The 24,524-nt window shown below is 42.6% G+C and overlaps 2 protein-coding genes across 5 annotated transcripts in view; one reads left to right on the top strand and one right to left on the bottom strand.

The window, feature by feature from the left end:
* Positions 1–24,524, top strand: part of slc5a10 (solute carrier family 5 member 10) — a 152,425-nt gene that overhangs the window by 77,609 nt on the left and 50,292 nt on the right. For all 4 annotated transcript variants that reach the window (XM_041206378.1, XM_041206377.1, XM_041206376.1 and 1 more), the window contains one exon: positions 2,061–2,196. In XM_041206378.1, coding sequence (XP_041062312.1) covers positions 2,061–2,196 — 136 coding nt within the window. The remainder of the gene's footprint in view (positions 1–2,060; positions 2,197–24,524) is intronic.
* Positions 1–24,524, bottom strand: part of LOC121288075 (protein FAM83G-like) — a 39,684-nt gene that overhangs the window by 1,398 nt on the left and 13,762 nt on the right. Inside the window, exons 3-4 of the mRNA XM_041206374.1 lie at positions 10,385–10,509; positions 7,870–9,358 (exon numbers count right to left, since the gene is read on the bottom strand). Of these exons, the coding sequence (XP_041062308.1) occupies positions 7,870–9,358; positions 10,385–10,509 (1,614 nt within the window). The remainder of the gene's footprint in view (positions 1–7,869; positions 9,359–10,384; positions 10,510–24,524) is intronic.

The following is a 24,524-nucleotide window of genomic DNA, read 5'->3' as shown; positions in this document are numbered from 1 at the left end:
TCTTGAGAACTCCCTCCCCAAACCTGTCTGTCTGCTTACCTTTCAAAACTCTTCTCAAAATCCATCTTTTCTACCTCAGCCTTTCGGTTACCTCTCCTCGGTCACCTACAACAGCTCAGCATCCATTTCCATATACATTCTCTCTCCCCTGAGGCATTTTCTATATTGAAGAGACAATACAAGTGCTAGTTCTTCCTGTCATGTTTTCTTTCCTTCCATCTACCTGGTTCTGTTTAAACCTGAATATACTTTTGTGCAGTTCCAGAGTGTTATTAATCTTGCTAACACAGTTAACATTAGGAACAGGAGGAGGCCATTCAGTCCTTCAAGTCTGTTCCCCACCTTCAGGATTGTGGCTGATCTGCACATTCATTTAATTTTCCCACCTTGCTTCATGTCCCTGATGATCTTAACTAATAAAAATCTATCGATCTGAGCCTTGAAATCTTCAATTGCCCCAGCTTCCAGGGTCTGTTGGGCTGCATTTATACTTTATTTTAGTAAAGAAGGCATATCAAAAGTGAACTCTAAGTGCAACCACATTTAAAAAAATATATACCCACTGATATAATAACAAAAAATTTTATCACCCAAAGAAAATTGTTATCCTCTCGTCACATGAATGGTTTCATCGAATTGAACCAATAATGAAAGAACCATTAGCAAGAGTCTCAGCGGCAATTGGGCAGCAAGTTAAGATTGGAGATAATTTTCAGGATTTTGTGTTTTTTAATGATACGTTCATGATCAAAGAAAGATAAGGTCACAATTTACCAGTGTGCAACTGAATGCTAATGACAATGTAGCTGAAAAAGCGTTTTAACTGTTATGTATGAAACCCAGGAAACTGTTCCTGCTTTGCTGAAGGTCAGCAGTTCATTTTTATAGATCTTTTAATGGTCATAAGGAAAGTTGCCACAATTTTCAGGAACGGTAAGTGGATCAGAACCTTTTCTCAAATTAATTGGCTCCCTGTCACCAATTTCATAATTAAACAGGCCTGAGCATTTAGTATAGTCTGAAGAGTAAAAGAGGGAAATCACCTTATATATTACAGATGCGGCAAAGGATTTAAAATAATTTCACCTTAATGGGAAGTAACTTCATGGAAAAATATTTATTTTTTGCTTACCATAAAAGCCTGGCATCATACAGCACAGAAGGAGGCCATTGGGACCATTGAGCCTGTGCTAGCTCCCTGAAAGAGCTATCCAGATTAGTCCTAATTCCCCCTGCTCTTTCTCCTTCGCCCTCTAAATTTTGTTTCTTATAAATTACAGATTTGGCTCCCTTTAGAAAGTTACTATTGAATCGGCTTCCACCCCCGAGGAAGTGCATTCCAGGTTATAATAATTTGCTGAGTAAAATTCTCTTTGCTCATCTCCTCTCCGTTTTTTTTTTGCCATTTGCCTTAAAACTGTGTCCTCTTGTAACTGCCAATTCCTGGCATGGAGCTGCACCGCCTCACCTAATACATCAAAATCCAGAAAAATGTTGAAGACCACCATACAAGTCGTTTTTTTCTGAAAGCAGACTGATTGTTAGATGGTGCAGAACCTTTAGTATTGTTTAACCACCTGCTTGGAAGGTATGCAGTGCAGATTAACCAGGAATGATACTGGGGCTAAAAGGACTAGCTGCATAGACTAGCTTTGTATTCCACCGAGTATATAAGCTGATCTAACGGGGGTGTTTCAGTTGATAAATTGTTCCCTCTGGCGGGAGGATCCAGAACAAGGGAGCGTAACCTTAAAATTAGAGCTAGGCTGTTCAGGGAGGAAGTCAGGAAGAACTTACTTACACAAAGAGTGGTCAAAATCCAAAATTCTCTACTCCCACCCCCTGCCAAAGAAGCTGTCCAGGTTGAAGGGTCAATTGAAAAGTTCAAAACTGAGATAAATAATTTTTGATGCGTGAGAGTACCAAGGGATACAGAACGAGGACAGGTGGATGGAGTTAAGATGCAGATAAGCCAGGCGGAACAGGCTCGAGGGACTGAATGGCCTACTCCCTGTTCTTAGCTGTGAGTTAATCGATGGAAAATACTTCTGCTTTCTCAGGTTATTGTGCAAAGATCGCTTTCTGCAAAGAATCTGAGCCATGCGAAGGGTGGCTCTATACTAGCGAGCTACCTCAAAATGCTGCCTATGATTTTCATTATAATGCCTGGGATGATCAGCCGTGCCCTCTATCCAGGTAACAGAATTCTAACTATAATTTCCCATGAGACTAGTTTGCTCGAGCCTTTTCCAAAAGAAGTTGTAATTATGGCTTCATAATTTTTGCATTTGTGTATAGATTGTAATGACTTTACATCTCAAGTCACACCTCACTGAAGAGCAAAAATAAATATAGGCCGGAATTTTCCAGCCCCTCCTGCCGACGGGATCTTCTGGTCCCACTGAAGTTAGTGGACATTTGAATGGCTCACCACATCTGCTGGGGGGGGGGTGGTCCTGCCATGGCAGAGCCAGAACATCCTGGCTGTTGTAGCTCAGTTGGTGACACTCTTGCCTCTCAGTTGGAGTGTCGTGGGTTCAAGTCCCCACTCAAGACTTCAGCATAAGAAAATCAAGGCTGACGCTCCAGAGCAGTACAGAGGGAGTGCTGCGCTGTTGGAGGTGCCGTCTTTCAGATGAGACATTGAACTGAGACCCCATCTGCCACTTTACATGGATCCAAAGGATCGCATGGCGCTATTGCAAAGAGGAGCTGGGGAGTTATGCCCGGTGTCCTGGACAATATTTATTCCTCAGTCGATATCACAAAAAGAAATTATCTGGTCATTACCACACTGGAGTTTATGGGATCTTATTGTGCCCAAATTGGCTGCTATTTTTACTGCATTACAGCAGTGATTACACTTCAAAAAGAACCTCATTGGCTGTAAAGCATTTGGGACATCCTGAGGTCATGAAAGGCTATAGGTCTTTCCTTTTTATTTGTTTAGCGAATCCAAATACCCGAAGCTAAGTGACTGCCCCCTCGTTTGCTGAGTTTAAGGTGATTAGTCTGCCACTTAGTCTGTAGAGGTGACACTCCTCAGTAATGTGCTGCATTGTTCGAGTCTTCCCACGTGTTTCTACCGAGGCACCAGCGCTGGAGGTTCACTGCACAGGGGCCCTGGCCTACCCTGAACCTGGTGAACAAGGACCACTCTTTTTCATTGATATATTATCTAAATAGTTCAATACATGTCACAAAGTGTGCAGAGGAGGGTCAATAGACTGATTCCCAATTTGAATCATCTTATTTATAAAAATAGACTCAAAGAGCTCGGACTTGACACTTCAGAGAAGTGTGGGCTAAGGGGAAATTTGATTGAGGTTTATCAGTTAATGAAGAGAATAGGTTGTGCATGCGTGGAAAGCTTATTTCAACCAAATTGATTAGGGAGGCGCAGAGTCACAGCTTTAATTTGGATAATGCTAGACTGAGGTTCGATTTCAGGAGGGGGTTGTTTTCCCAGTGAATAGCTGGCCTCTGGTGTAGGCTGCTGTCTTGTGTTGTGGGCTGATTCACTGAATTACTTCAAGAAAGAGCTGGCTGAGATGGACATTAACTTGTACAAAAAGTAGGTACATTTGGCAATTCAGGGCCAGACTGATCCCCTGGACCGATTTTAGTTACCTAAGGGGGTTGGAGAGAAATTGCCCAGATAAGTCTTCCCAAACTGACCAGAGTTTTTATCCGTTTTCATCTCTCGCAGGATAACACATGGCTTTCGAGGGCCGTGGGGAGGGTCTGGATTTTGCTAATACTAATAATAGCGAAACTGTCAGCAGCTGGATAAAACTGACAGCAATTTCTGATGACCCCATTTGCACAGTTAAATTAGGAAATTTGCAGGTTACTGCCAGTGATATCCTGCTCCTCCACAGGCTCTGCTTTTACAGTGGTTGCTGTTGGAATCTGCACAGAAATCAATGTTATGGCATGAACTTGAGGTAACGACCCACTATTCTCCCTCTAAAGATGGCTGTAAAGGCAAGAGCATGTAGAATCAGGCAAAAATGAGTATTTAGTGACCTACGTAAGTTTTTTTTTATTCATTCATTCAAAGGATGTGGGCATCGCTGGCTAGGCCAGCATTTATTGCCCATCCCTAATTGCCCTTGAGAAGGTGGTGGTGAGCTGCCTTCTTGAACCACTGCAGTTCATATGGTGTAGGTACACCCACAGTGCTGTTAGGGAGGGAGTCCCAGGATTTTGATGCAGCGACAGTGATAACTTTCTTCTGTTTTTCTACTGGGTTTTATTCCTTCAATCCCATGTGTAAGCCCCAATCTTAATTTCCATCCATGTACAATGAGTTAAATGCAATTTATATTTCCAGTGTTTTTACTTCCTGCTTTGCTGCCTGCGTGGCTCAGTAAGAATTCTTCAATCTGATTTGCTGAGAAGCCTCCGTGTTGCTTGCTCTGTGCACAGATGCCACAAGTTCCCTGTAGAGGGTGCCAAATTCAAAGAAACTTCTGCTGACAAGCCACTAAAAGGCTGTGGGCAACTGTATGCAAAGTGAAGGGGCAAAAACCAATCCCTCACCACTCATGGGCCAATGGAGGCACAAGGCAATTGTGTGGAATAGGCTGGATGGACCACATGGTCTTTTTCCTGTCCTTCATTGTACAATAAAATATGCACTGTTGGACAGGGGTTGTTGTAACCTGTGAATCTGGTGATGTCAATCAGTGGCGTCTGCCTGCAGTGTTTTCAATCTTAGTCACTCCATGTAAGAGTCATAAATGTCAGCTCTACACTATTCATAAGGTGGTTACGACAATTAAGTATTTGGTGATATCCTCCCCTAGCTAAGTGACATATTTTATAAGTGTGATAGATGTTATATCAGTTGCAAATACATTTTTATGAATCAGTGACCAATTTTGACTCATCATGTCTTGTGTAGCACTTGACAGTGTTTCATATGTTAAAGGCCCTATATAATTGCACTATGCTGTTAATAATTAAGTAAGCTATTAATTGCTTTATTCTATAGGATTTTCTTTCCATATTAATACAATAGTTAACGTGTATGTTTAGCAAGGTAGGTAAGGATCTAACAATTCACCCAGAGGGTAGTGGGTGTCTGGAATTCATTGCCTGGGTTGGTGGTTGAGGCAGAAGCCCTCAACTCATTTAAAAGGCACCTGGATCTGCATCTAAAGTGCTGTAACCTTCAAGGCTATGGACCGGGTGCTGGAATGTGAAATTAGAATGGGCAGCTAGTTTTTTATTTTACCTTTCTCGGCCGGCACAGACACATGGAATGTGTGGGTTCCATGAGTGCGAAAACAACTAGCACCTCTTTAGAATTAGGAGATTAGTTTGGGATTGTCTTTAAATAATTTTGTAAGCAACAAAGGCTAATGCTCAAAACTCAGATTCGAATTTTCAACTTCATAGCTTGTTGAAACATATCCTGGGCTAAAGATGAGGCGAGTTTGCTACGTGGTGATTGTACAACTATATTCAGGAGCTTTCTTTTGTCATTTCATTTTTTAGGGGAGTATGCTCTTTTTGATTTGGAATAATCGACACTTACCAAAAAAAAACCCAAGTAGTGAGGAACTGGCACCCTATTTTTGCTTGTTGTTCCTAAGATCAGAAGAACCAATAACAGGCTTTCTTAAGTATTTTGCTGACATGCCTAATTCAAGGTGTGGCTTCTTTAATTTCACAAATGAAGCTTGGATCTGAATGTTTGGGGAAAGAGTTAAAGAATTTTTTTTTCCCTCTACCACCAAAAAATTGATCAAATAAGGCTTCTTGATTGCAGATATCCCCAAGGTAAAGACACAGTGAGATTGGACCATGCTTTAAAAGGACAGCAATTTTAAAACGACGAGGTGACATTTGACACTAACACTACTGGTCGGTTTTTAGGCAAGCTGCAGTGATACAGGATTGTATTTTCCAAATGAAGCCGTACTACCAACTAAAAGCCCACTGGGCATATAGTGGATCTGATATTCATACAGTAGCAGTATTACTTCTGCAAGCAGGTCAGAAGCTAGGAATCCTGTGGCAAGTAACTCACCTCCCGACTCCCCAAAGTCTGTCCACCATCTACAAGGCATAAGTCAGGACTATGATGCAATACTCTCCACTTGCCTGGATGAGTGCAGCTCAAGAAGCTTCACACCATCCAGGACAAAGCAACTCACTTGATTGGCACCCCTTCCACAAACATTCACCCCCTCCATCACTGACGCACGGTGGCAGCAGTGCATACTATCTCCAAGGTGCACTGCAGGAATTCACCAACACTTTTTAGACAGCACCTTCCAAATCCACGACTGCTATCACCACAAAGGACAAGGGCAGCAGACACATGGGAACACCACCACCTGGAAGTTCCCCACCAAGCCACTCGCCATCCTGACTTGGAAATATATCGCTGTTCCTTCACTGTCGCTGGGTCAAAATCCTGGAACTCCCTCCCTAACAGCACTGTGGGTGTACATGGACTGCAGCAGTTCAAGAAGGCAGCTCACCACCACCTTCTCAAGGGCCGTTAGGGAAGGGCAATAAATGCTGGCCCAGCCAGCGAAGCCCACATGAATGGATAAATCAAAAAAAAGTTATTTGATCAGGTAGCCCATTAGATAAATATTAAGCTCCATAGCTGAGAGAGATAACCCTTTACTTATTGTTAAGCACCGCCCAGGAAATCGGCTCATTTTGCATAAGCCAGCTGCTGGATTTTGTGTCAGACAGCAGGTGGTTTGTGGTCATTACAGCAGATAACAAATACCTTCTGTTCCCACTAGGCAGTTTAAAAATGATCAACTATAGTGAACCCTTAAGCATAAAGGATGCAACTAGAAAAGACATCGCAATTCACCAAGCCTGCCTTATATTTTGCCATCTAGTTGATTAACTCAGTGCTCTACATAGTGTTTAAGTGTGTAAAAGGGGGAATACAGAAGAGAAAAACAATTAATAGCATGCTAGAGTTTAATCAGGATTTATCTCTAACTTGAGAGAAAAACAAAAAACTGCGGATGTTGGAAATTCAAAACAAAAACAGAATTACCTGGAAAAACTCCGCAGGTCTGGCAGCATCGGCGGAGAAGAAAAGTGTTGACGTTTCGAGTCCTCATGACCCGAAGTCTAGTTCTGTTGAAGGGTCATGAGAACTCGAAACGTCAACTCTTTTCTTCTCCGCCGATGCTGCCAGACCTGCTGAGTTTTTCCAGGTAATTCTGTTTTTGTTTTTTAGCTCTAACTTGTTCCTTTCTCCAATCAGTGGAACTCTTTACTTCCGCCAGGCTACTCGACCCCTCGAGCCTGCTCCACCATTCAGTAAGATCGTGGCTGATCTAAATTTAACCTCAGCTTCACATTCCTGTCTACCCCCGATAACATGCTCTAATCTGGCTCCTGGCACATCTACATGGTCCATCTCCAGCCACTGCTCATTAGCAGCAGCCCTTGTTACTTGGATATTTTGGCTCCAGGGCTGTTTCTCATCAATTGAATTTCACAGGAAAACTCTGTGCGATCTAGGAAACTGTTTTGATGGGGAAAGTTTGGGAGGTGGAGCATGCACACTGGGCTACAGTGGGCGACCTCTGCATAAATTAAAGTCCCTCAGTGAGTCTACTTTTTCTAATGGTTAAAAACAGCAGATTGACATCCAGTAGTAGTTCTGTTTAGACACTTGACCCTTGTTGAAATAGTGTTAAAAATAAGGTGAATTACCACCAGCTACTCACAACCAATGCTTTGAAAATCACATATTACTTTGAAAATGGCTTATATTGCTAAGTAAATAGAAACCATATCATTACAATTGATGAGGCGTCTATTTACTTCGCAATATAATCCAAATGTATAGTAAAGGATATTAGATCAGAATGTTACCTGGAATTTATCTTGATAATTTATCGCCAGCGTAACCTTTAATTTATCCAAAGCCTTCTGCCTCATTGCTGCTCTCTCCTGGAAGAAAGTGTTCACATCTTTAGATCCTGAACTCTTGCCTTCTCTTACATCGTTCATCGATTGGGATAGTTGCTTATAATTATTTGAAGGACGCTCAAAGGTGCCCCGGCTGACAACGTTGTTCACTTCTCCGATTGCAAATTCATCATCAGCCTTACTTAGCACAAACTGAGATGCTGCTTTTTTGATGTTGCTGTCAACAAAGTCACAATCATAGAAGTCATCAGAGTCGGAAGAGGCAACAGATAGATCGTGGAGAGAACTGTCGTCTGTATTCCAGTCTGGCGTGCAATTTGTCGAAGCATTCGATGGACAATTGTCTTCTACACATATTGAGTCAGCCTCCTCTGGAAGTGTCTTGTCATCAGGTTCTGCTTTGTTGCTTTCTGTACCTACCTCCGTTTCGTTCATAGCAGGAGTTAATGCTTCCTTCTCTTGATCATCCTCTCTCTCCAAGACATTAGCTGCTTGCTCATCATCATGCTCTCTATATGTTGGCAAATTTGAATCCACCCGTTGGCTTTCAGCAGCCTCAGTGCTATTGCGCAATGTTTCATTCACCCAGTTGTCTTTGTGCTGTGTAGAGGTTACTGCAATAGTTCCTGTCAGTTGCATGTCCAGTTTTCCCACATTTGCCTTTGGCTTCTGCTTGGCCTTTGGAGTTAGCATTCTTTTTTTTGCGGTTGACAAATTCAGTTCTGGTTTATTTTCCGAGTCCCTGTTATTTCCACCTGTTTGAGGGCGATTTTGAAATGGATCCTCCTTCATAGCTAAATCTTCTGTCTGAGCCACATCTGGGTTTTTACAAGTTGCCTTGTGTTGTTGAGCCATTGCTTGATTGGAGGAATCTGACCCTAATTTGGTGAACATTTCCACGGTGTCACTTCCACAAAGTGCGAGGTTTCTCTCCTTGGTTTCTGAGGAACCATTTGGCCATTGCTTTTCGTTTTGAGGGATCTCTGGGTAAGTAGGGAGATAAACAAACAAGTCTACTCTGGGCATGTCCAATAGAGCGGGGTGATTTATAAGCCTTTCCAAATTGGGGTCTGCCACCATTGCAGCCTTCTGTGTCTTATTTGGATCATTTGGCTGATTCTTGCTGTCATTGTTTGAATCCAGCTTTTTCTCGGAAGACTCGGAGCCAATTTTGGGGTTATTTGCCCGCACAAGAGCATATTTGGGATTTATAAGCTTCCTGGCAATGGCAGCACTTTGTTCTGCTGTAAGGACAGGTGCCTGCTGAACAGGTTCGGGTTCCGCTACTTCTGGAGCCAAGTTCAGTTTGCGCATATTAACTGCTCTAGAAAAGTGCAGCAGTTCTCTGAATTCATTATCAAATGTTTCTACAGCTTGACCAGATATCACAGTGATGATGTTGCGATCAAGTCTAGATGCAGTCCAGGTAAAACTAAAAGGAAAGAGGAAAAAGTCTGTATGAGTAGATTTAGAGTAAAACAATAACTCTTGGGCATTGCATCCTGCGAAAGTTACATTTTTGGTTCTTGCTAATTACTATACAAGTCAAAATCATCCAGTCAGATCCTATGCTTCAACGCACCTACTACAAGGTCACATTGGCCACTATATACTGTGGTTCATGGACACGCTCAGGTTAAGGAACTCTGCGAAAACTGTTTGAGGTGGGAATTCCTCTTGGGTATGACACAAAATGGGCAACAGCAAAACACCAGCCTGTTCCACTCTGCCAAAGACAACGGAGAAAAAAAATTGTATGGGCTGTACAAAAGGGGTCTGATTCGTCATCACTGGTTTTGCTCTACTCTATCACCATAAACTAATTCCTGTTTCTTCTACTGGACCTGATGTTTGTCAAGAATGTTAAGCCTCAAAGTTGTTAGTGATGTTGGCAGATAACTGTTTACTGGTGAGAATGTGGGACTTACTGCCACATGGAGTATTCTTAGAGCTGCCTCCACTTGTAAGGAAATCCAAAGCCAGGGACCACAAATGTAAGATAGTCATTAATAAATCCAATAAAGAATTCAGAAGAAACTTCTTACTTCTTAGATTGTGGAACGTGGAGTGCTTGAGGAAAATAGCATAGATGCATTTGAGACGAAGTTAGATAAGGACATGGGGGAGAAAGGAATTGTCATGGCTATAGGCCGAAATGAAATAAGGTGGGAAAATGCTCAAGTGCAGGATAAACACCGACATATTTGCGTCGGATCAGATGGCCTGTCTGTCCTGCAAATTCCATGCAATTCTATTTGACACTTCTTCCCACTATTTTTTACACTGGCATTGAATGGGTTCATTTCTTTGATTAAACTGACAAGCTTTTGGATCATCATAGATTCAGCCAATTCTCATTTCAGCTGAAGCCAAAGGAATAAAACTCCTAGGTTTCTCTAAGGAGGGAGGACAAGCTGTGAATCTCCTCTGACTTCTCTCCTCTTTTTAATCAGCTTACCTGTATGATCCACACACTGCTCTGTCTCCATCAATCAGTAGAAACTTTTGCATCTGTCTTCCCACAATTGTTTTGGCTGAGCGTGTATGGAATTCAGTCCCACCAACAGAATAGACTCGCAGGTTCTGTAGGAGCAAGACAATACATGTTTTAAAATGTTATATAAAGGTTATTGTCTTCTTAAAGAATTGACACACAGGAAGATTTGATTTTATAGTAGATACTTTGATTTTATTTTCTGCCTGTGGCAGCTCAATGGGATTCAAGTGCATGACTCAGCAAAATGTTCAATGCACATTCCAAAGGTTGACTGCACATGTTTACTGGAATTATTTGCCAACTTCATTCCACGGTTTCAACGGTCAAAGTATGCTTTTGTGTTGCAATTTGACATAACTTTGTCTAAAGGATATGACTACATGTGTCATTCTGAAATCAAAGGGAATGAGTTATTTTGCAATTTGTAATGTGTTTGGCTTAAAGGCCCTCTGAAATGGCCTAGCAAGCCACTCAGTTGTATCAAATCACTAAAAAGTAAATAAAAAGGAATGAAATCGTACATACCACCCGGCATCGACCCAGGCACTGGAAACAACAACAGCAAATCCAGCCCTGTTGACCCACCAAAGTCCTCCTTACTGACATCTGGGGACTTGTGCCAAAATTGGGAGAGCTGTCTCACAGACTAGTCAAGCAACAGCCTGATACAGTCATATTCATGGTATCATGCATTACAGACAATGTCTCAGACACCACTATCACTATCCCTGGGTACGTCCTGACCACCAGGACAGGCCCAGCAGAGGTGGTGGCACAGTGGTATACATTCAGGAGGGAGTTGCCCTGGGAGTCCTCAATACCAACTCAGGCTCCCACGAAGTCTCATGGAATCAGGTCAAACATAGGCAAGGAAACTTCCTGATTACCACGTACTGCGCTCCGTCAGCTGATGAATCAGTGCTCCTCCATGTTGAACACGACTTGGAGGAAGCACTGGCGGTGGCAATGATGCAGAATGTACTCTGGGTGGGGGACTTCTGTCCATCGCTAAGGGCGACTTGGTAGCACCACTACTGACCGAGCCCTAAAGAACATAGCTGCTAGACAGGGTCTGTGGCAGGTGGTGAGGGAACCAACAAGATTCAGCCAACATACTCAACCTCACCCTTATAAATCTGTCTGCCGCAGATACATCTGTCCATGACAATATCAGTAGGAATGACCATCGCACAGTCCTCCTGGAGACCAAGTCCCATCTTCACATTAAGGATACCCTCCATCGTGTTGTGTGGCACTACCATTGTGCTAAATGGGATAGATATCGAACAGATCTGGGAACTCAAAACTGGGCATCCAGTCTGATAGCTGTGGGCCATCAGCAGCAGCAGAATTGTATTCAACCATAATCTATAACCTCATGGGCTGGCATATCCCCCACACTACCATTATCACCAAGCCAAGGAATCAACCCTGGCTCAATGAAGAGTGCAGGAGGGCATGCCAGGAGTAGCACCAAGTATACTTAACCATGAGATGTCAACCCGGTGAAGCTATAAAACAGAATTACTTGCATGCCAAACGGCATAAGTAGCAAGTGACAGACAGAGCTAAGCGATCCCACAACCAAAGGATCACATCTAAGCTCTGCAGTCCTGCCACATCCAATCATGAATGGTGATGGAGAATTAAACAACTCACTGGAGGAGGAGGCTCCACAAATATCTCCATCCTCAATGATGGAGGAGCCCAGCACATCAGTGCAAAAGATAAGGCTGAAGCATTCGCAAGAATCTTCAGCCAGAAGTGCCGAATAGATGATCCATCTCAGCCTCCTCCAGAGGTCCCCAGCATCACACAGATGCCAGTCTTCAGCCAATTCAGTTCATTTCATGTGATTTCAAGAAACAGCTGAAGGCACTGGACACTGCAAAGACCATGGGCCCTGATACTATTTCAGCAATAGCATTGAAGACTTGTGCTCCAGAACTTGCCGCGCTTCTAGCTAAGCTGTTCAGCTACAGCTACAACACTGGCATCTAGCCAGTGTGGAAAATTGCCCAGGCATGTCCTTACACAAAAAGCAGGACAATTCCAACCAAACCAATTACCAGCCCATAGACTGCTCTCGATCATCAGTAAAGTGATGGAAGGGGTCATCAACAGTGCTATCCGGCAGCACATGCTTAGCAATAACCTGCTCACTGACGCCCAATTTGGGTTCCACCAGGGCCGCTCGGCTCCTGACCTCATTATAGCCTCGGCACAAACATGGACAAAAGAGCTGAACTCCTGAGGAGAGGTGAGAGTTACTGCCCTTGACGTCAAGGCATCATTTGACCAAGTTACCCTAGCAAAAGTGGAGTCAATGGGAATCAGGGGGAAAACTCTCCGCTGGTTGGAGTCATACTAGCACAAAGGAAGATGGTTGTGATTGTTGGAGGTCAGTCATCTCAGCTCCAGGACATCACTGCAGGAGTTCCTCAGGGTAGTGTTCTAGGCTCAACTATCTTCAGCTGCTTCATCAATGACCTTCCCACCATCATGTCAGAAGTGGGAATGTTCGCTGATGATTGCACAATGTTCAGCACCATTCACAACTCCTCAGATACTGAAGCAGTCCATGTCCAAATGCAGCAAGACCTGGATAATATCCAGGCTTGGGTTGACAAGTGGCAAGTAACATTCACACCACACAAGTGCCAGGCAATGACCATCTCCAACAAGATAGAATCTAACCATCGCCCCCTTGACATTCAATGGCATTATCATCAGTGAATCCCCCACTATCAACATCCTGGAGGCTTACCATTGACCAGAAACTGAACTGGACTAGCCATATAAATACTGTGGCTACAAGAGCAGATCAGAGGCTGGGAATCCTGATTTCCCAAAGCCTGTCCACAATCTACAGGACACAAGTCAGGAATGTGATGGAATACTCTCCACTTGCCTGGATGAGTGCAGCTCCAACAACACTCAAGAAGCTTGACACTATACAAGACAAAGCAGTCCACTAGATTGGCACCCCTTCCACAAATATTTGCTCCCTCCACCACAGACAGACAGTGGCAGCAGTGTGTACCATCTACAAGATGCACTGCAGAAACTCCCCAAGGCTCCTTAGACAGCACCTTCCAAATCCACAACTCCTATCCTCTAGAAGGACAAGGGAAGCAGACGCATGGGAACACCACCACCTTGAAGTTCTCCTCTAAGCCACTCACCATCCTGACTTGGAAATATATCACCGTTCCTTCACTGTCACTGGGTCAAAATCCTGGCACTCCCTAACAGCACTGTAGGTGTACCACAGCGATGGTTCAAAAAGGCAGCTCACCACCAACTTCTCAGGGCAATTAGGTCTGGGCAATAAATGCTGGACCAGCCAACAACACCAACATCCCTTAAATGCATATTTTAAAAATCTGAGAGATATATATACACATTTGAGCACCTGTATTAAATGGTAAAATCAATACAGTGCAGTGATCAACTACTTAAACATCACAAAGTTGTGCAACATTCTTCAAGGGTGCTGACTTGACACACTTTGAATCATTACATATTCTTAAAAAGGCGTGTGACACTGAAATCATCAGACAGACCTTCAGTGAGATTGCCAACAGCTTGTCATAAGTGGATTTCATGCAATATATGAGGAATAACCAGCTTTGGTGTGGTTCTCATTCAATTCTGGCTGGCTGTGTACAGCCCTGAGATAATTATTGTGCAAGAAATTAGATTTTAAAGGACGCAGAGTGCCAACATTTATGTATGAAAGGAGTACGGGCCAGAGAAAGTCTACAAATTCTCAGCAAGTCAGGCAGCGCACATGGAGATAGTAAAGTCGGCATTTCAGGCCTTGCCAGGACTGGAAGCTGTTACAAATGGAACAGGACAAGGAAAAGGTGGGGGGAAAGGAGTGGATGTGTGGAGAAACTGTGCATGCACAGACAAAGAAATCGAGTGACCTGTAAGATGCTTGGATGCAGCACAGGAGATATTTACATGGCAGAAGTGATACTGGTAGGAGATGAAAAGAGGGAGAGAGAGAGAATTACCAAATAATACGAGACATGCAGAGTGTTTTAATAACTAATTTGGGGTTAATAGAAAGGGATGAAAAGAAACAGCAAGATAAGGAAGGCTCCAGTGATCCAGGAATTTGGTGAAATGCACAGATACAGTTGTCAATGCATAGACACAGGTTACAGTGTATGCATACACAGTTCACGAGAGTTTGAATCCCTCAGTTACACCTTTGTTACCGTCTAGACGTGATTATTCCAAAACATTTCTGGTTCGCCTCCCACGTACTGCCCTCCTTAAACTTGACGTTATTCAAAACTCTGCTGCCCATGTGCCAACTCACATGCCTATACCCTTGTCTTCATTGACCTACACTGGTTCCTGGTTAAGCTTAATTTTAAGATACGAACAAGGAACAGTAGCAGGCCATTTAATAAGATCATGGCTGATCTGATAGGAACCTGACATCTGCATCCTGCCTACCCTCAATAACCTATCACTCCCTTGCTTACTAAGAATATATCCACCTCTGTTTTAAAGATATTCAAAGACTCTGCTTCCACTGCCATTTCAGGAAGCGAGTTCCAAAGACACACGATCCTGAGTGAAAAAATTTCTCCTAATCTCTGTCCTAAATAGGCGACCCCTTATTTTTAAAAGGTGACCCCTGATTCTAGATTTTTCCACAAGAGGAAACATCTTCTCCACATCCACCCTGTCAAGACCCCTCAGGATCTTATATGTTTCAATCAAGTCACCTTTTACTCTTCTAAATTCAAGTGGGTACAAGACAAGCCTGCCCAACCTTTCCTCATAAGGCAATCCACCCATTCCAGGTAATAATCTAGTAAACCTTCTCTGAATTGCTTCCAATGTACTTACATCCTTCCTTAAATAAGGTGACCAATACTGTACACAGTACTTAGATGTGGTCTCACTAACTGAGGCAGAACTTCCCTACTTTTGTATTCAATTCCCCTCGCAATAAATGATAACATTCTATTAGCTTTCCTAATTACTTGCTCATCCTTGTTTTCAAATTCCTCCATGACCTCATTCCTCCCTTTCTCTGTAATGTCCTCCATCCCTCCAACCATCCAAGATGTCGGTGTTCCTTTAATTCTGATCTCTCGAGCATCCCAAATTTTAATCACTCCACTGTTGGTGGCCATGACTTCAGCTGCTGAGACCCTGAGCTCTGGAATACTCTCCCAGGAACTCTCTCTCCTCCTTTAAGACTCTCTTTCAAACAGTCCTTTTTGAGCAAGCTTTTTTTTAAACCTGTTCCAATATCTCCTTATATCGTTCAGTGTCACATTTTGTTTTAAAAAGCCCCTGCGAAGTTTATTGGGGTTTTGTTAAATTTTGAGTTTTACTGCATTAATGTATCAATTTCTATGGCATCGTCCAGCTAGTGTTTCAATTTCTTTTTGTTTGCATAAGATGACATGGGGTTCATATTTTCACATGACTTAAGATGCCAACTTTGGCTGTAAAAGTTGACTCAACATTATGATTTTTTAGGAATATAAAGATAGATAGGAAGTTACAGAAGAGTGCCAGATCGGATGGGTTAATCATACATGTTGCTTTGCAGCAACAGATCAAACTATAGGCAAACAATCATCTGACAGTTTCCTGGATGGCAAAAATATCCACTCCTTGGATTTATTTCTGCATTAATCCTGGGGTCCAATATCTGAACTAGAGGCCATGATTCAGACTCCTTAGCTAGCTGGAAATAAGTGTTAACAAAAGCATTTGTTTGTCAGGTAGTAAGAAATGACATAATTGCTTTGTAACTTGTGATAAAACTCATTATCACCTAGTAGTGCATTGAATTTGGGCCTGGTTAGCTCAGTTGGCTAGATGACTAGCATGTCATTCAGAATAATGCCAACACCGTGGGTTCAGTTTGTGTTCTGGCTGAGGTAGACTTGGGATCTGCCTCCTCACCCTGCCCCCGGCGGTGGAAAGCATTGACAAACCAGCACTGGCAAAAACAGCCAAGGGATTGGCTCAGGATGAAACATCAGCAGACTGAGCCAAGGACCTGCCTTTAGCCAAAGCACAGATGAATTAATGAATAACATAGAAATGACAGAACAAGTCATTTGGCCCAACTAGTTTATGCCAGTGTTTATGCTCCACATGAGCCCCATATCTCATCTAATCCTATCAGCATAATCATCTATTCCTTTCTCACTCATATTTATCTAACTTCATCTGAAATGCATCTACACTGTGTGCCCCTATTATCCAATGCGGTAGTGAGTTTCACATCCTAACCATTCTGTGGGTGAAGACGTTTCACCTGAATTCCCTATTGGATTTATTAGATTTATTCATGCATTGAGGAGAAGCATCACATGATGCTAACAGACATGTTCAGACTCACAAACTAAGATGGTATCACCCGTATGATCAGCATACACATTTGTTCAAAACAGGTATTGATGTTCATTTTTGAATTAGGCTACTAGTTTCTCTCGAGCAATACTGATAGCAGTTTGAGTGATCATTCACCATTCGTTGTAGTTGTAATGGATTTATTGTCCAGAATGGGCATGTGGCCTTCTCCAGTGCTGAGCAGTCCCATACAAGGAACCAAACATTTCCTACTTTAAATGGCATTTCATAGGCAGTCAAAAACTCAAGAACAGTTTAACGTTTGCAACTTGTTATTTTTGGGAGGGCTTGATACTTGGTATAGGGATGATCAATTGCTTATTCATCCTTTATAAATAAAAAAACAACTGCATTAAATACCAATGAAAAGATTTAGCTGGCATCCTGGTCAAACAATTGTCACTGATTTGCAAGCAGGGCATTTTTTATTTATTCATTCACAGGATGTGGGCTTCGCTGGCTGGGCCAGCATTTATTGCCCATCTCTAGTGCCCTTGAGAAGGTGGTGGTGAGCTGCCTTCTTGAACTGCTGCAGTCCATGTACTGTGGGTACACCCACAGTGCTGTTATTAACTTAAAGGTCTTAGCAGTGGTCATTAACTTAAAGATATTTAAATAGATTTTACATGCAAATTATTCATTGCACCCAAGCAGCTTTGCACAGCTTTGCACAGCTTTGCCAGAGTTGATCTAGTAGATCGACAAAGAGAACAGGTTTGTCAGTTTGCAAAATTCTTGGTAACTGTGCCTACCACCACTGAGAAGTATAGCCCATAATCATGAAATCAAGACAACTACATTTGTTACCATTCATAAGGGCTTTATATAAATCAGTCTCCGCTGCTTGATGCTCATCTATATCGAACTTCATCTCCAGGTCAGCAATGACTTTTGTAGCTTCTATCCCACACTCTTGACACATTTCTTAGACATGCCTTAGTACGTTAAACATCTCCTAAACTCCATGATCGCAATCCATTTACACTCATCCCAAATGCTTATTAATCCACGTAACCTCTCAAGAGCTGTTCACTTTGTTACAAGAGAGAGAATTCCAATACCTTGAAACAGTGCAGAAGAATACCACACTGCCTCAGAGCCATAGGTCACCATTTAAATTTGCTGATTGTTAAAGTCATCGCGATACTTTGCCAAGCATAATCATGGGCCAATCCAATGAAAATCCATGGTCCCCAATGCTCTCGTAGGGCATGGCACCTGGAGGAGGAGGAGGAGGAGGTTGTTAATGCACTTCTATATACAGTGCAGCCCTTGGTACCATCATAGATTTCCCTTGGCTCCCAAGAATTGCATTCTAATGAGAGGACAGCTGTGTACTTTATATTTTATAATCTTAGTCCAAAAAGAAAATTTGCACTTTAATATGATGAAAAACTTGACCACACTGGAACTGGAAATACTGATATACTTAAGTGCTTTTGTGCAGTACTGAGGGCATGCTGCTTAAAGCTGACAGTAGGGATCCTACAGCATTTTTCAAAGAAAAGCTGGGAGTTCTCTAGATGCCGATATTATTGCCTCAACCAACCGCACCAAGAATAGAACAGGGTTTGGTTCATGCTGTTGTTTGTGGGAACTGGTTGCCATGTTACAAACAAGGAGCAGGAGTAGGCCATGCAGCCCCTTGAGCCTGCTCCGCCATTTAATAAGATCATGGCTGATCTGATAGGAACCTGAAATCTGTGTCCCACCTGCCCCTGATAAGCAATCACCCCTTTGCTTACCAAGAATCTATCCACCTCTGCCTTAAAAATATTCAAAGATTCTGCTTCCACTTTTCAGGAATAGAGTTCCAAAGACTCACCACCCTCAGTGAAAAAAATTCACTTCATCTCTGTTTTAAATGACAACCCCTTATTTTTAAACAGTGACCCCTAGTTCTAGATTTTTCCATAAGAGGAAATATCCTCTCCAAATCCACCCTGTCAAATCCCTCAGGGTCTTATATGTTTCAATCAAGACGCCTCTTACTCTTCTAAACTCCAGCAGATACAAGCCTAGTCTGTCCAACCTTTCCTCATAAGACAACCCACCCATTCCAGGTATTAGTCTGGTAAACCTTCTCTGAACTACTTCCAATGCACTTATATCCTTCTTTCAATAAGGTGACCAATACAGTACACAGTACTCCAAATGTGGTCTCACTAGTGCCCTGTACAACTGAAGCATAACCTCCCTACTTTTGTATTCAATTCCTCTTGCAATAAATGATAACATAACCTCAGAATCACAGAATTAGTAGCTTTCCTAATTACTTGCTGTACTTGCATACTAGCCTTTTGCGATTTGTGCACTAGGACACCCAGATCCCTCTGCACCCCAGAGCTCTGCAATCTTTCACCATTTAGATAATATGCTTCTCTTTTATTCTTCCTGCCAAAATGGACAATTTCACATTTTCCCACATTATACTCCATTTGCCAGATCTTTGCCCACTCACTTAACCTATCTATATCTTTTTGTAGCTTCCTTATGTCATCTTCACAGTTTACTTTCCCACCTATCTTTGTGTCATCAGCAAATTTGGCAACCATTCATTAAGTCCCTTCATCCAAGTCATTAATATAAATTGTAAACAGTTGAGGTCCCAGCACTGATCCCTGTGGCACACCACTCGTTACAGCTTGCTAACCTGAAAAAGACCCATTTATGCCTACTCTCTGCTTTCTGTTAGCCAACCAATCTTCTGTCCATGTCAATACGTTCCCCCTATACCATGAGCTTTTATTTTCCACAATAACCTTTGATGTTCATTGACACAACAGCCGCAACGACAATTCAAAGTAAATCATGGGCCACAAAGTTCTTCAGGAGGTTTCAGAGAGGCTAGATCAGTTTGTCCTTTCTTTGTAAAACTACAGCAAATCTCAGAGACTGCTGTTATTAAGTGGCTGACAAAACATTTTACAAACCCATTCAGATTTTTACTGTTTCATCTGGGCTCCTGATGCTAAATATTCAAGACAATGTCATAAGTCAATCCTGGTCAAAATATTAAGAGTTGGCCTTACTCCAAAATTGACAGGAAGTGAATCACACAATACAAGAGGAATGTACCAAAACGCTTTGCATGTATAATTTATGTAATTATATTTAAGCAAAATTATGTTATGTAAATAGAATGTAAAAGGGAAACCACATTTCTCAATTTTTCCTCTAAAGAACTTTCCATTTCTAGAATAGTGTCAGATATTTAATAAAAGTCCACAAGACTATTTTTGTCTACCAAAGACTGCTTCCTCATCAATTAAATATAAGTAGACGATTTAAAATGCAAAATTATATGAGGCTCGGTTTTCATTCATTTATTTTCAATGGGCAGAAAGTCTAGCCTGTTAGAGGCAGATTGGTGGGCTATTGGTCGTTCAGCAATTAGTGCATCATTAGTGATCTCTAACATGCTGCTTTCTGGAGTGGCTGATGTGGGGATAGCAACTTACCTGCCCAGTGATGTTGTTTTTAACCCCCATTTTAGCCCAGCATTTGGGAGAAGGTGCTGAGTAGGAGAGTGCTCTCTTATGGGTACAAATCAGAGATGACTGGTGAGTCAAATGGAGTATTCCCTCATACTTCATAATGGTTGTTCTAAACAGGGAGATTTAGTTGGACTATGGATTAAGGCCACAAGCCCAACTTTCACCTTCGTCATGAGAGACACGATGGGCATTTCACTATTTCACATCATGTTTTCTTTATGAATTTTTATTTTAGTGTGTCAGCACACTCGTTAAAGGGTTAAGATCCCTTCTTGTAGCCACAGATAGAAAGCCAGCCCATGTGCTAAATTCTCTAGTCAGCGCACAGTTAATGGCTGATTTTTAAGTCAGAGATTTTCAAGGTTAGAGCCCCCAAAGATCAGATTCGCAGCTGTAAATAATCCGCAGCAGTCTAGGTGATGGTGACAATTCACCCAAAATCTATCTGCCTAAAGAAGTCAATGAAATATGTGGCTACACTTGTTCTAACATCAGGGGGTTGGGTAGATCTTTTGTCCCCCAACATGAGACCAATTTGCTTGTTGCTTGAAAAGTTGAAGCTGTTTCAAACTAAAGATTAATTCGAAGTCAAAAAGATGGATATACTTGTATACGCAGTCTGCAATACAGAAACAGGCCCATATGCCCAACTCATCTATACCACTTAAGCTCCACTTAATGTAAGTCTATAAATTTTCAGTGACATTAGTAGATCGATAGTTCTCAATGAAATGGGCATATGTGCCCTTTGTGCAGGAAGTCCCTGTTAATCACCTCACATTTATTGTTCCGACTTATGTTTGGGATCTGAATGGTTTAAATGTGCACTTGGTAATTAAGGGCATAGCACCATAGTAACGCAGTGAGCAATACCACAGCATAAGCAATGGTAATTTTCACAGGTCTCAGCCCCATGCACTGCGGAGAGTAGAAAAGATATGAAGAGGTTTGTGCAAGAGGACAAAGTGAAATTTAGGATTTCTGCTCAGTGAGTTGATGTTAACGAAGAAGGGCTGCACATTAGGCTCGATGGCATTTGGCTGGGTGGGAGGAGGAAGAAAAGAATTCCCACATCCTAAATGGCTCCTATTGTAAAATGCATGCATGTGGGACAGTATTTAGTTCTGTTCTGATGTTTTCCATATGCTGTTAGGAACAGAGGAAGTTCTAGAAGAAGAAATACCAAGATTCTACATTGAATCATCCTAGTAGTCGCATGATAGAATAATAATTTATTGTTGGCTAACCTTAGCCATCAATCTCCATGAGTTAGTCTGCACAGACTCTGACTTGAAAAGAGTAAAACCCCTGTAATGGAGAGCTCTGGGAACCATAAGTCCAAAGCTACCTGTCCCAAGCTTGTTACACATTGGCCCAGATTTTTGCTCCCGGGTCAGATGCGCAGAGATGGGAGAATTCCTGGCTCTGTGAACCTGACCTTTAAAAGTGGCTGCCTGGGTGTTGGATTTTTGGTCCTGGGGGGCAGGGGTGGCATTGGTAGTGGGCAGACTAGAATAGGAATCAGGTACAGGCAACCAATGAGGAAGTGAGGAGGCTGCCGGGTGCAGAGGCAGCCTGGACGGAAGGCTTGCCTCAGGCACCCGACATTGTGTCCAAAGTCTAAAAATAAAGATTAAAACATAAATCATCCCTTCAGTCCTCACCCCTCCACACACTCCCTATGCCCCATCCAGGCCAACCCATGCCACCTCATGCTCTGTACCCACCCGTCATGGCCCTTTATACCCATTGCCAAACTATGCACCCCCACCCATCCCCATTGACTTTTATAGCCTTTATGCCAACTTAGTGCCAACTCATGCCCCCCACCCTTGTCCTTACACCTACCATGTCACTCACCTAGTATCCACCATGGGCAGACCTCAGGACCCATGCAGAGATGAGATAGAAATTTATTTCATAGAACTTTATTTTAAGGGTTTACTGCAAACATCACTATATTGAGAAAAAAACTCATTCACAAAAACCCATTTGCTATTTTGCATTCCTTCAACTACATAAAGTCTTATAGCATCAAACATTTAATTCAAATGTCCAATCCCTTATAACAACAAGCATGGTGCCATACTGTCTATAACCATTTGTAGCTGTCAATTAAAGATTGAAATGGCAGGCACTTTACTGGGTGGTTGTGAAATCAGTCTTGCAGTACTAATCTAGTAATAGAAATCTTATGTCAATAGAGTGAAACAGCAAGCAATCTTTTTTTAGTAACACACCATTTTTCCCCTAAGATTTAAAAGGTTGGACTTTTAAATGCCTTGACAACTCTCTTTGACAGGTGCTTCAAAGAGTTTTGATAGGCCCCTTTGACAGGTACTTGACAGTTCCAATGAGCTTATGAGTAATGAGTTTATGCACTTTTACACACATTTATGCCTACTTTTAACACTTCCAAAGGGCAACTGACCTCTCTCAAAGGTGTACCGGGACCAGATCCAAAAGGGTACCTTACCTCTCTAAAGGGGTACCCCTGATTATCCAAACAAATCCACCGAGCACATGTTGGGTTTCACACTCCTGGTCAACTAAAATCCTATTTCAGTGAAGGCAACAGATGATTTAAATGGCTAGCTGCCTCCTTAAACTGCATGTGTGAAATATGCCCCACCCCAATGGAGAGGCTTTCCATTGTGGCGAAAACCTGGGCCATCATGTCTGAAACTACTCACATACTGTCCCCCAAAATGTTATTTTCTGAATGAAAATCTATCTAAATTGTATTTGAGCTATTCAATACTCTGATTCCACTACCTTTTGAGAGAAGCTCTCCCATTGAGTTATCACTTGTTCACTAAAATATTGGGCTCAATTTTACCATGGGTTTAGAGACCAAATGGTGGTCCTGAACCAGGATTTTACCAGGAATCAGACTGGCTCAGCAATTTTACAGGAGATAACCTCCTAATTGGCTGCCTCCTGGCTCACCATCCAATTAAGGACGGCAGGCGGGGATGTAGATGCTGCCAGCCCAATCAGAGGGCCAGCAGCTCCGAAGCCTCGGTGGCCCCATTGGGAGAGCTGGCGCAGCAGAGACAGGTTGGGTTTGAGAGACAGCCTCCATTTTGATGTGCATCGAAAAGGTAAGTAAAAAAATTAAAAATACCAGAAGGGCCAAGCAGGCAGGCCTGTCCGAATGACCCACTGGGGCCGCTTCCTCTGCTCACGGCCCCCTCTTTGGGGCATGGAGCCTCCAACTCGAATGGCCCCCTGGAAGGCTGTAGGGAGGCCATCTCCAGGTGATGACCTCCCCACTCTGCAGAGGTTTCTGGCAGCCCGGGGGGTGTGGGGTTGGGGGGAGTCATTTTAATAGGCCCTTTCCATTTTCATTTTAAATAATTAAAGTGCTGGAAATACTCAACAGTTCAGACAGCATCTATGGAGAGAGAAACAGAAATAATATTTCAGGTTGATGACCCTTTATCAGAACTTTATGGGTCATTTCATTGATCCGAAATGTTAACTCTGTTTCTCCCTTCACAGATGTTGTCCGGGTATTTCCAGCATTTTGTTTTTATTTTGGATTTCCAGCATCTGCAGTATTTGGTTTTTCTTTCATTATTTCAATTGGCTGTCCACCTCCAGTCGGCAGGCAGCCATTCCACATCCAGCCTCACCGCTAGAAAACCTCCCCAGTAGCAGGACTGTGCCGGGGAGCTGTCCCAACACGGCTCCCCGCTATCTTCCCAATCATCCCACCTCCCCACCCACCACCCTAGGACAGGGAAAATCCTGCTCATTATTTCCACTGATTAATTTTGAATCCCCCCCACCGCCACTTCCAGCTCAGATTGTGTCCTCTAGTTCTAACGTTCTCTGCAGGTATCAACACTCGTTGTACAAACTTACAGATGAGCATCGTCTACCTGAGTGAGAGAGTGACAGACCCAATTTGCAGCACGATTCACTTATTCGGAGCGGAGGGAGGGAATCAGAGAAGAAACTGCTTCAAATCAAAGGTGGTAGCTCTACTTGACACAAAACCCATACCAAATGACATGTTACTTGCTCATTAAACAGAAGCTACAATGCAAACCTCAGGTGATTTTAGGCAGCATACATTAATATATTGTGACCAGAATCTATATTAGAAACCTGCTCAAATTGTACTGTGAAGAAATGAACTCTGAACACATTCAAATCAACTTATTTTATCTATATATTTTTTCAAATATTGGGGACTC

Source organism: Carcharodon carcharias, chromosome 15 (genome assembly GCF_017639515.1).
Source record: "Carcharodon carcharias isolate sCarCar2 chromosome 15, sCarCar2.pri, whole genome shotgun sequence".
Taxonomy (NCBI): Eukaryota; Metazoa; Chordata; class Chondrichthyes; order Lamniformes; family Lamnidae; genus Carcharodon; species Carcharodon carcharias.
Note: the sequence above shows the minus strand (reverse complement) of the source record. Positions and strands in the feature narration are given on the sequence as shown.